This window comes from Triturus cristatus, chromosome 12 (assembly GCF_964204655.1).
Source record: "Triturus cristatus chromosome 12, aTriCri1.1, whole genome shotgun sequence".
In the NCBI taxonomy this organism is placed as follows: Eukaryota; Metazoa; Chordata; class Amphibia; order Caudata; family Salamandridae; genus Triturus; species Triturus cristatus.
Genome location: NC_140595.1, coordinates 560,309,420 through 560,322,265, shown reverse-complemented (window position 1 = coordinate 560,322,265; position 12,846 = coordinate 560,309,420). Strand labels below are relative to the sequence as shown.

At 42.5% G+C, this 12,846-nt stretch overlaps 1 protein-coding gene across 2 annotated transcripts in view; it reads left to right on the top strand.

The window, feature by feature from the left end:
- The window catches only part of FTO (FTO alpha-ketoglutarate dependent dioxygenase), a 1,490,677-nt gene that overhangs the window by 518,643 nt on the left and 959,188 nt on the right, over positions 1-12,846 (top strand). For both annotated transcript variants that reach the window (XM_085639036.1, XM_085639037.1), the window contains exon 7: positions 3,327-3,446. In XM_085639036.1, coding sequence (XP_085495162.1) covers positions 3,327-3,446 — 120 coding nt within the window. The remainder of the gene's footprint in view (positions 1-3,326; positions 3,447-12,846) is intronic.

The window sequence follows — 12,846 nt, the reverse complement described above, 5'->3', positions numbered from 1 at the left end:
TGGATCGGGTCTTCAGAAACTGCTATAGTGAGAATGTATTTATTGAATATGAAGTGTCATGACCGATACCACTATTCCAACTTTTTTGAACCACTCTTCAGCCTTACCTGGTGCATCAACCAAAAAACAGATCATGATTCAGAAGTCTTTCCTTACCAACTTCAATGCAGTTTCACATGTTGATGTATTTTAATTCTCCTAACTGAGAAATAATAATTGTTGCCCCTGTGTACTACATGCTTTTCATCAAGTGTAACTTCTTCTACAACCTCTCACATACTGTTGTCTTGGGAACCTGTGCTTCTGCGGTCAGCGCAACCAAAAGTACTAACCGCTAGAAGGTGTAGTTCATGCTGCAGGGCCTAGTTCCTTCTTGAGAATATCAATTGGGTGGTATGAACCTGAGTTGACCGCACTGTTTATTTTCGTGGGACACTACGCTTTCTCTTTTGTGCGATTGGCATGGCTGGCACATTGCATCGTTCTGCAAGAAAGCTGCACCTTCCTGACAAAAGCGGGGCCTGATCCTCTGTTGACAGACCAGCGTGCTAAGATCAATATGTCGCACTTGAACCTTATTAAGAAGGACATGTGTTTTTTTTCTTCTTTTTACTTCCCTGGACACGTTGTTGACACCCGCACACTCCCAGAAAGTTGAGCTCTCCTCATGTTCTCCACCTCAGACTGTTTGAAGCCGCTTAGTGTGCTGTGTTCTGATCCTGTCGGCAGAGTTTAGCTGCCACATTGTTTCAGTGTTGTCAACATGCCTCGCTTTGTTCAAACAGCTTTGCTCCAGGTCGGCTTTGCGCGTTCAACAATCGCAAAGCACATGTCCCCTTAAACCCTGGCCCGGGTCTTGCAGTGGCTGTGTTTATGTTTGAAAGTAAGCTTTCTCAGGTTAGGTATTTGCAGCCTTTTCCTTGAGTGTTGCACCTTCACAGGTGTCTTTGTCTGCTTCGTGAGAGTGTAGTGAGGATAAACAAAAAAAATTCTTTGTGGTGACAGGTGAGGATTACAAGGGCTTTTGATGCCGTGTATGAAACATAACTACCATTATGAAGATAAATTACTGTATCCTAACGGCTGACAACTGTATATTACATAAAAAGAAAAACACACACATCCAAAAAAAAGTGGTGGTATTAAGATGAATGAAGTGACTTAATGATTTTGCAGTAATCAGTGCTTGAGTCAATGTTGATACTGCGCCTTGACCACAATAGAGGGACTTGGGCTCTGCGGTACCTTTGAGGCAGGAGGCAGAAAGGAAGAGAAGAAAGAAACAGGCTTTTGCTCTAAATTTTAGCTTTGTTAGATATACAATAAACATTCTCTGTAGTCCCAGGGCTCACCGTGCAGCTCTTTTTCAGAGCAATCTTTGTATTAACCTGTATCACCTAAATGATAGCTGGCAGGTATGCCAAATTAGGCTTTTCAAAACTTGCCAACTGGCTTTCCTTGGAAGCTTAATCTTTGAAACCCGGCTTTGACTTTCAGTCGCATTTATGTGAAGTCCTATCTTTAAGTCTTAACGTCTTAGCATTTCAATCCAATCCCCCCTTGATGCCCAGCCTCCCTCTCGCTGTTGGCGGCATGCATGCCTCCCCACCCACCACAATCACTTTCCATGCTCTTGTATCACTTGATTGGCTTTCAAGATCCTCATCCCTTGGATAATTTTTTGTATGGTCAGGGGGAGACTTTCCTTTAATTTAACCTGGCGGACGCCGGGTGGGCTCAGCTGCATTAAAGATTTTGGGGCTGACCACTTGTGCCCCCCTGCCGGTTCAGGGCTGCTTCTCTACCGGTGTCAACAGTCATCCTTATTCACTTCACTAAATACAAATCGTTTTTCTAAGGTTGTGATTTTCCGTACACTTTCTGTGCTGCAACTCCACCCTCCGGCTTACCTTGCAAATAGTCACTATCCCACCACCAGTACCTGTGGACCGCCCCTGCTCCCATTCGATGGCGCCACTTGAGAGACATCCAGCTGAGGTGGCACATTCAGAGAGGGCTGCGCGAGACTCTCGGTCCACCCATGTCTATTGCCTCTAGATTTGGAGTTCCAACCTTGATTAAAAAAAATATTCTTTTGATGCCCCAAATGGAAGGCTTGTGTTGTGTGGAATGTTAAGACCTAATGATCTGGGAATGTCAAAGCCCTAGCAGTCGACATCATGGGTCTGACTCAAAACGATTTAGGTACATTTCAGTAACTCAGTCATATATACATTATGCCCGTTTGTAACGTTAAGAGCTTCTACTAATGTATATAGATGCTCCTGAGTAAATTGGCAGATTCACAGAAACAAAGAGCAAGACACCGCCTTCTGCAGTTGATGTGCAGGGAACTTGTACGTGGTCAAGTGCAAAGTGAAAAAAGCTTGATTTTTCCTTGTAGTCACATAAGTGTACTTTTTAATGAGGAAAGTGCTCCTTCTTTAGGACCTACAAATACAAAATACATTCCAATATGAATATACAGTACACTCACAGAGATAAGTTGTCCTCCTCTTTTTTTGTTATATCTAGGACCCCTATGTAATGGCCATAAGAGGATATTGTAGATTCTAGGACTTTTGTATAAATGCCCTTGACGGCAAGCTGCTCGTGTTCTGTGTTTTGTCCTCCAAGATGGGCTGCCATCACTGTTACGTAATATATATGTTTTAGACTGGACGAATAAAAATGTGATGCGGTTCCCTGAACCGGTGTCTCCCTTCTAACATACACCTGGGACACTCTTAGGATTTGACTGAGACCCTGGCACTGGTGGGGGCAGGCGGACGGTTCAGTTTTAGACCAGAGTAGGTTGCATCGCCCACTCGTGAACAGGGCACCCCAATGCCATCAACAGAAATACACATAACCGCACCATGGTCCGGTGACAGTCTAGTGTTGGCGTTTTCTTGTGTTCCTCCACCCCTTCCTGCTTTGCTAGACTCAGCATCTTGCGGCAGTACTGTAGCAGATGTTGATTGGACCAGTACTGGAGGCGGTGCCCTTCCCTAGGCATGCGATTTGCCACCACCTTGTCTGTCACGCTGATAACCACCTGATAACTGCTTCCTGAGTATCCAGACACCGCCCTTGGTTATAAACACTCTAAGCAAAAATACTTTTTTCCTTTTGATCTTATCATGAGCAGAACTTTAAATGCTATTTTCGATATTCACTTTTCAATTAATTGTCTAAGGGTCCTGTGGAAATGTCTTACATTGAGGGAGTATTTGCCTTTAAAATCTCACCACATAATTCTTTGTTGTATTCGCACTTCATTGTTTTTCTTGTACATCACTCTCAATGTTGTGTCTGATCTGCAGGTAGAATTTGAGTGGCTGAGACAGTTTTGGTTCCAGGGCAACCGCTATCGAAAATGCACCGACTGGTGGCACGCGCCAATGACCCAGCTAGAAGAAATGTGGAAGGACATGGAGATGATGGTAAGTGTTGACTGGGTTGCATGTTAACTGAAGACACAAGTCACCTTTCACCTGATGAAGAGAGTAGCAGGGCTTTAAAAGTACAGCTGACATGTGTTTGAGCAGCACAAGTGCAACAAGAGCCCTTTTAGTTATAATAATGTGTAAAATGTGTTCCTTCTTTAAGAATTTGCTCACCTGCTTTTAGGAATCGAATATCTGTCTCATAAAAGGTGCAGTTTTGTTGCGAAAAAATGTTTGTTTAATTTGAAACTCCCCAATAGATGAACATAAATGCCAATCTCATTTAGCTCAAATTTGCTTCATCCTAAAGCATCGCGGAAGGCAAACGAGCAAAATAATATTGATTGTGAATCGCAGCTCTTGCCTCACTTCCCTCACATGAGACGTTTGTGCTTCACAAATCAGAACGCAGGTGCGCGCCTCGCTGCATGCACCTCGCTGCATGCAGCGAATGCACCTCGCTGCATGCACCTCGCTGCATGCACCCTTACTTTGTTAAATCAAGCCAGCATTAAAGCAATCCCTACAATTGACCCATAGCATAGTAGTCCATCTGGGGCTGCTAGACACATAACTACTGCTTATTAGTAAATCCACATGAGAAGTCAACCATCATACAGTTACCAGCCTTTTAATCCCATATGTTGCTTTATCCGCTGACAGAGACTAGTGACGCAGATCGCCTCATTCGATCTATAAAAGGCCATACCCTCTTGGGTGGTGAGCTCACCACCTCAGCCATCTTAGACAACATTTATCATTACACCGTAGAGGTGCTCTGCTCGAACTGGCTCCAGTTTGAACAACTCCAGCTTTTTAGTCCACTTTGTACCCACAGACTGATGGCAAAGATGGTCACACTAGTTAAGGCAACCCCTTTTATGTTTGGTATCAGTCAAGGGTCTGCCTGTCCTCAATTTTTTTTCTGTACACGTTGAACCAATCTTCTTGAGGGAGGGGGAAACATACGCTGCCGCTGCACTAACCTCAACAACCGCGACCCCAAAAGAGCCATTGTGAATCTCATTTGCATCTTCTGTTTCCGCAAGCATTGCCGAATGCACCAATAAGGGCAGATTGGGGCTTCTTCCTTTCAGCCCCAAGTCAAGACTCACAAATGGCGCCCACTGTGCTCCGCCTGGGCACTGAAAGTAGTCCCAGGAAAAACACAGACAAATAGTAAAGCTTTTCAGTTTTCATTATCAAATTACACATGATCTGTACACAGCGAAAAAAACATTTTAAACCACTGCTTGATTCTGGTCTCTTGGCATCTGGGACTGTGCAACAAAATGCAAGCATCTGATGTACGCAATGGTATCTTATCATTGTGCATAAGCCTTCTCTGCAAAAAGGTACAGGTGCACCTCTTTGTCCCCACCTGAGTACCTATTTACACTATTTTTGTTTCTTTGGCACCTCCTTCGGAAATCTGCACAAATTATCCTTTCTTTGCTCAATTCAAAATTCTGTCTACCTTATAGCAATATTTTGCTTTCTGGGATCCACCGTGGCTTTCATATTTGTGTGACCCAAAAATTACTGGTAGATACAAAAAAAAGCTAAAAATGTTCTCTGTTTTCTCGGGCTAAGAAACAATCCACAGAACGCCTGACTCCTTGTTGATGCAGACACACAGCTTCTCCTCACGGTGTTTCTCTTGGATGGAGAAGCTTTGTCAGGACAAGGAGCAGCCAACGGGTTCATTGTGCATACACTGAAAATGACAACACCAAACCCACATTGGGTCCCAGCCTCTGTCAAACAGAAAAGCACGTGTCTGCTGCTAGCGTTACTGTCCCTAGGGTGTTCTTGGGAGTAAGTATCCCCTCAGCTGCACTGTAATGTGCACGTCTATTTATACAGCCCCACGCAAGCAACCAATGGGGACTAAAGACAGAAAAGCCACTATTCTGGACAACTAACGTGGGTCCATGAACCTGAAAAATGTGTCTAATACCAGAAAGAATGTTTTCAGAATTGTTGAGTTTTACATGACATTAATTTTTTTTTTCTAGATACTTTGAGGGGGAAACAGATCTGGCTTACCATATCCGTTCTCTACCTGGAATACTGGGTGAAGGGCACGCGTGTGCTTGTTTGGGGCTAGGTTGTCAGAGCATCTAATTGGGACTATTTTGTATAGTTTTCAAATAATTCACCATTAAGCATATTTATATTTTAACGCAATAGGATATACATTGATTTATCCAGAATTACCATGTTTTGGTTTTCTAAGTAAAACGGCATTAGGACCCACTTTTTCTAGTTTCAAGGTCAGAAATTTTAATATATGCGCCACACCATGTGCTCACCGTCCATTTCATTGTGGAAACTGCACCGCCAATTATTCAGTTTTCATGTCGCAAAAAAGAGCAGCCATGCGAAAATAAAGGGCGAATTGTTTTGTATAGGCGTTCATTCTTTACAGGACTCATTGTTTTCTGGCTTACATATGTAACATTAATACAGCTATTTGGGGATGCACCATTATGTCATTATAAACCCATTTTGGGAAGCAATCATTGGCGAATTCCCTTCATGCTGGTCAGGTCCTTAATCGCATGCGCTTCTTGTCCTAGAATTTCTTCTTAAATCTACACTAGGGGGCACTGTTGCTCTTTCGTGTTAGCCACGGGTAAAATGACTGAACGAGCTCGGAGACTGCTTTGAAATATAACACAAACTGTCGAATTATCCCTGTTTCTTCAAGTTAACCGTAATCTCCTAGATTCAGTAACACAGGAAATCAATTCTGGGTTAACAAATTCAATAGCAATTTAACATAAAACTACTGTGCTTTAGTGTACATACGGCATTTGCAGAATTAGGCGTATTGGCAAAAGTGATCCTGGAAGTGCCTGGCCGCAGATTTACTAACAAAATAATGTTGTTTTAGACGACGAGGAAAAATCAGTACATTTTCCACTATTTGTGAGCAAAAAGTGTCTGAAGCATGAATAATCTTACATTGCTGTCTAATATATCGTGTTTTTGATGGCGGGGCCGATTCAGGTAAAATACAAATATTATTGCGAAGCGTTTCACCAGATTATCTACATTTAAAGGTATGTGCGAGCAATATGCGATTGTAAAAAGTTTTTATTCTGCCATTTACTGGTGTTTTACTTGTTTGTTGAAGCCCTCAAACCCCGCAGGTAAGTGAGCTAGGGCACAATGAGATGAATCTGTTTGCGCAAGGTCACATCATTTATGAAATGGGGGCGCCAGGACAGCAGTTTGGGTCTGCCTTTACTCAGCTAAGAATGTATCCATTATAATATCTGCGTGTGCACAGACTGGCTAGCTGTTAAGTTCTGGGGAAGAGAGTCCACGACTTTGAACCATGTTTGTGGTTTATTAGTGTACCCACGATGCGCCCCCTCCCCGTCTCCCGCCTCCCTCCTCAGGTCCACGAACATTACGCTATATACGCAAGCAACGTACGCAAGGCTCTAGCCTTCCTCTGCGACCAAGGTCACTGTGAAAGGACGATCCCTGCGCTAGACAAACTACGCAAGCACGCTGCAAGCTCGTTCACACGCGCACAGAGCACACAGCGTGTGCGCACTCCGTCACTAACACTACGCATTTAGTGCCGCTTACCTGCGCGGTCACAGGTCCGCATGCTCCGCATAGAGTGCACATGCCAGCGCTTAGAAAGCGCTCACTTTTAAGATGTGAGCTTCAAGAATGCCAGCACCGTATCACAAAGCTCTCAAAATGGAACTGTTGGAAGATATAGCACCACTGTTGCCACAGGCCTCGTGTTCCCAAGTGCTACAGTTAAAAAATGCGACGACCCTTGTGTCTCTCATAGAAAAAAAGGTGTTCTGTGTTTTACTGCAGGGTTGTAGCCCTCGGCCAGGCCATCTGGAGTACTTAAACACAAATATTTCAGAAATATATGAAAGAAACATTACGTTGTTGTTACCAGAAAGACAGTTAGAATGGAGTGTGATATGGCAAGCTCTACTGCCCATGTTTAGCGGTGGAAAGTTAACAAGAGTTACAAGTATGAACCATTGGTTAAAATACAAGTCACATCTCAGATGAACAGAAAAACAACACACGCACCCATAAGGGGATCCACCAGGACACTGGTTTAAAAGGGCTTTTTTTGAAAAAATAATGTCGTTATGTTTGGAGTTTTCGTGGTGAAAATTCAAGCTAACCAGTTTCACTGGGTCGAGTTTGAGCATGTAGGTTTTTTTGACATTATACGTCCAGCGAAAAGAAAGACCTATGGAAATGTAACTACTTAAATACAAATCCATTCTTGACACAGTAAGACGCTTGTGAGCCAGACGAAAATAGAACAGTAATCAACCAAAGGTTTCCTAATAGTACCTCATTAGATATCTACAATGTGCATAATAACTTGTTTTATATACATGCATAGTATGAACGGAGATTTGAAAAGGGTAGTATGCTATTTATTATTATTTTTGCATGTGTGGAGGAGCCATGACACACGAGAGGCGAAGCCTTGAGGGAGTCATGATGCCCCCACCGTTCATCAACAATGGTGACAGCATATTATACTCCACACATCTGCAAATAGGTGGTATGCCATGCCATTTTTCATGTGTATTTGCTTCATATCTATCTATCTATCTATCTATCTATCTATCTATCTATCTATCTATCTATCTATCTATCTATCTATCTATCTATCTATCTATCTATCTATCTATCTATCTATCTATCTATCTATCTATCTATCTATCTATCTATCTATCTATCTATCTATCTATCGTCAAAATGCCGATGTAAGTGGGTTACATTTTGCACCTAAGTAAAATTAGACTCCTACGTAGACGACTTGTTTAGTTACTGTGGTAATAAACTCAAATTTGACCTTAGCACTGAAGTAATAAATGTGCAAATGTGTGTTTTAGTGTAGTTGCTCCAAATAACCTATTAGGCCATATTTATTTTCACTTTCATGAAACACCAACACACACATTGTATGGGTATACATATATACATATGTACATATATATATATTGCACTCCAGCCTTTCTAAGCACTGTGGATAAGATGTTACCATTCCCCAATTTGATGATATTCAATTTACTAACCTCAGAAGGATGGAAGAGTCCGTCTCGTTGCTAATATTTGAGGCTGTGACCTGCTGATCACCACATATTTCCGCAGAAAGCTCACTGAACATAATGCCAAAAAGTGGGTCCACTAGAATCATTTAATGTAACATTCATTAGCTGCAAACCTCAGTGAGGCGTCTGCAAGTGCCCTCTCCAGCTCAGATTGAGGCTTGGGCTGACCTGCCCAATGGCATGAAGTCTTTTTAATACCTCTAGACACCTACCTTTTATGTAGCACCCTCCCTAATACCTCCCTGAGGCAGCAGGCATAAGGCATGAGGTGCTCTGCATAACTCATAATAAATGGCATTGCAGGTCAGTTGCAATTTCAACACTTGAAAAAGACGAGGGAGTTACGATTGCACAATCCCAAAAAAAACTCCCTTAAGGATACATCCATGTTACAAGATAGAAAGACCATGTTGATTACTTTTATTGCAACAAAGCACGCGGGGAACAATGGGCCATATCCGTAACTTTTCACATCCACCACAGCCTGCCCTTGCTTCTTTGTCCTAAATGTGTACATCCTTCAAAGCGTCAGCCAATGAGGCAAACCCCAAACCTGGGACACGTCACTGTGGCTGCTGAGTCTTGGACAGCAAGACAGGAAAAGCTAATAAGTAAGAAAAAACCAAATCTAGAACATCACAAGCCAGCTACCAGAAGCAAACCACCCTGCCAGGACCAACACAGAAAATGGCACTGGCAAGTACAGCAGCAAAGTAGCATGCAGAATAGTTTTGAGCAAATGTTCCATGCTAAAAAGTCAAAGACCTTGTGCTTGAGATTTCGAGCAAAGAGCGCTGGGCCTACAGCCGATGTTTACAGAGTGGCGTTCCACTGACATTTACCGACGTGTCATCTGATTGGTTGCGTCCAATCCTTCATACAGTCTAAAGTTTAAAATAAACATCCATGTAGTAAGCCTAGCCTAAGAGGCGCCCACAGATTTTAGCGGGAAAAGTTAATTTTCATTGAGGTGATGTACAAAATGTTCATAAATCTGGTGCCTTTTTGCGCATTGTTTAAACCTGAGGGTTAGCTTTTCTCCGAGCGCCCAAACCTTTGTTGGCATTATAGCTGAGGTGTATCAGCCGAGCATAAGATGTCTGAGGTCAGGACACTTGCATCAGAAGCCATGTGCCCTGTGTTTAAAGTCATACAGTGGTCTTTTTCTGCAAGTGGTTTACCAAGGGTACCTTGGGCGCTGATCCAAGCAGTAAGATTGTCTGGGTCGGTAGTAAAAGATGGCCTTCATTGCGGGTGGGGTGGGCCCTTGCGCTCTGGGGCCTCTTTGCGCCTGCTGTACCCATGATGGCTATACCACTGTTCTTATTGTCTTCTGAAGGTTCCACTCTTAAGTCCCTCATTTACTGCGAAGAGAGCGTGGAATGCAAATTACTAGATGCTCTACCTGTTTTCTTCACCAGATTTCCTGGGAGAGTAAAAGTTTACACTCCTTGGTCTCAAAAATTGAGTAGCACCTTGAAACCGCATTTTGGCAATGTAGGCACTGTGTGGCTAAGCAATAATTTGTGTTGATGTAACATCTGAGGCCTATCAGTCTTGGTGGAATAGATTGTTGGACAATACAGTAGGATATTTGTTTGATCACGTTGAGCAAGCCGCACGCGGTGTGGGGTTTGTGCAGAGGTCAGTTGTGATGAGAGTTGGTATGATTCTCTGGTACACAACTTTGCCCGCGGTGGGGTGTTGTCACTCGCTTGCTTGCACAGACTTTGCATTTCATAAATTCTCCCCCCTCCCTTACCTTTCAATTCTCACAGGAACCGCTGCCGCCCTCTGAGTTGTGCTGGTGTCGAGCGCTGCATTTCATTTACATTTGACATTAAAATATGTGTTAAAAAGAAGTTTAGTAAAATCACCCCGAATCTCAGGGGTATTTTCTTTTTCTCTTTTATTCTGTCCTTTTCTTCTCCCTTTTGCATTGCGCTTTGTATAGTTTTATCGTACTGTTTATTCCTGACATTTTTCTCCCTGGGGATGGTTTTGCTGGCGCTGGACTCTTGTGATGTAAATATAGAACCTTTCATTTGAATGACATTCCGATAAAATAACCATAACCTTGTCTGCCCCTTTCTAAGAATTTTTTTTCCCTGTGAATTTAAGTGCTGTTAAATGGAAATTGTTTTTTGTTCTGTCTCTTGCCTTGCTTCCCTTGCCACGCTATCGCCTCCCAAAAAAACACTTGAAACCTTTTCAGATATTTGCATTTATTTCTCTTTTGAAAAAATAAGTCGCCCAGGATTAATGCAGTATCTGTAGAACTATCAGGAGAGGTGGGATCCGAATTCAGAGAGTGTGTTACCATTTGAAAGAGACAAGCTTGGCTTTCTTGGTAGAGCGGGACCTGGGAAGCTCAGGTCTCGTGTGATGTGAAGCAGTCTTGCTGTAGCTTCAAGAAGATTCGGCAGATATGGAGTCTCCCAGGGTATGATATCATGCAACCCTTGAAAAACTGACATTTATTTTTGCGTACGGAAATGCTAAGGGCCAAGGTATGGCAGAATTAAAGAGCATGCAAAGCCTAGCCGTCTAGTTAGCGAGTCGGAGGGATATTTTCAATGTGACCTCGAAGAAATGGCGATAATCGCAATACGTTTTGATATGGTAGTCCATGCACCTCATTTTGTCTTCCTTTTGTAAAATGATTGACACACTAAGGCCATTTCTCTGCTTTGCATTTCTTTCCTAGCTTGTGTTTTGTGAGGCAACACACTAGCCCGGTGAACTGTATAAATTGAGCTTCCTGTCAGGACAGTCCATTAGTAATGTATTTATTGGACATTTGGCCTTAATAATCTGTATTGACTTTAGTAAGCAGGAGCCAAGGCTTGGATTATTAAAACGTATCAATTTAATTTCAGTCCGGAATCTCAACATATATAATTACACTAGGGAGGGTAGGACCTGTTTAATCCCTCCCTCTTATAGAGGAATTTGGCATGAGTCGACGACACGAGGCACAAAACCTTGCAGAAATGTGGACTAGAGTGGGAGAATTTTTTTACCAGCATACCGCTGGTCTTGCATTCTTGCATGGGGAGGGGATGCTACAGAAGGTATATAGGAGATTTGTCTTTATCTTAATAGCTGCCATTTTACATTCCATGACACCATTAGTGTTCAGATGTTTTTGACGGTGTTGAAAACTGACCATTGGCTCACAGGTCTACATTTTGAATGTGTGTGAGGATGAAATACGGATAATCATGACTAATTGACCCTTTTTTATGTAAGTGTCTCGGAAGAGAGCATGCATTTGCCCTACTTGTTTTTTTTTTTTTAACTCACTTTATCTGGGTGCTATGTAAACCCAGTGGTAAAAAACAGGGGGGTTCTCTGTGAGGTTTTTACTAGTAAGATGGCGGAAGACGACAACTCTATGTTGCAGTGAGCTCAGGTATGTTTAGAAACAACCAGCCTGTCTCCTCTTGTTTATTTGTGAGACTATTTGCTTTAAAGTTCGGAATTACGAAGTACTGTAAATTCATTATTTTTAAGTTTCTAATGGCCTCGCTTTTCAAGAAATATTTTCGAACTCCTATAGTGTTTTTTTTACAAAATTCTAGAACATCAACGCCAGTATTGAGGATTTTCAATGGTTCCAATGGAGGCATTTATAAAATGTGTTTGCGCGCATAGCCAATTTTACCCCGACAAGATGGCAGATTTAACCTTCTGAGGCGGTCAAGACGTAAGCTCCGAGAAGCGAATGCACGCAGAGAGACTACAAAGATATGTGTTTGATTCCCTTTGAAGTGTTTTTTGCAACAGGATAAGGAAAATTTTAGAAACCGTCTGATAGTGTTCAGGGTAAATACTTAAACCCCTTTAGAGAATTTCACACACAGATACTGCGCGGCAGAAAAAAGGAGACCTGTGTTTCCTGCAGCCATTACAGCCTGGAGCTTTGTACTTAAAGACAGAGGTGCTGAATAGAAGTCTGCTGAGGATACATCCAGTGACAATATCTGCAGGAACATCAGAGCAAAGCAGTGCTCGGCACTTTCTATTTTTAACCATTTCGGGGCGCGCTGAGAGGCGGCTTTGTTGTCCGCTAACCATCATGCACTTCTGGTATGAATCTGGAATGCTGACAATTTCAGCACCGTTGCACTGTTTGAAGTCAGTCTTGATATACCAATTTTTCTAGATCTCGCTCTCTTTGGTTCTATATCTACGTCAACATTTATGTTGAGTTTGTTCTTGAAATTGAATACAGAAGAAGCAGGTTTTCTGTTGTCCTGTTAATTCTCAGATAA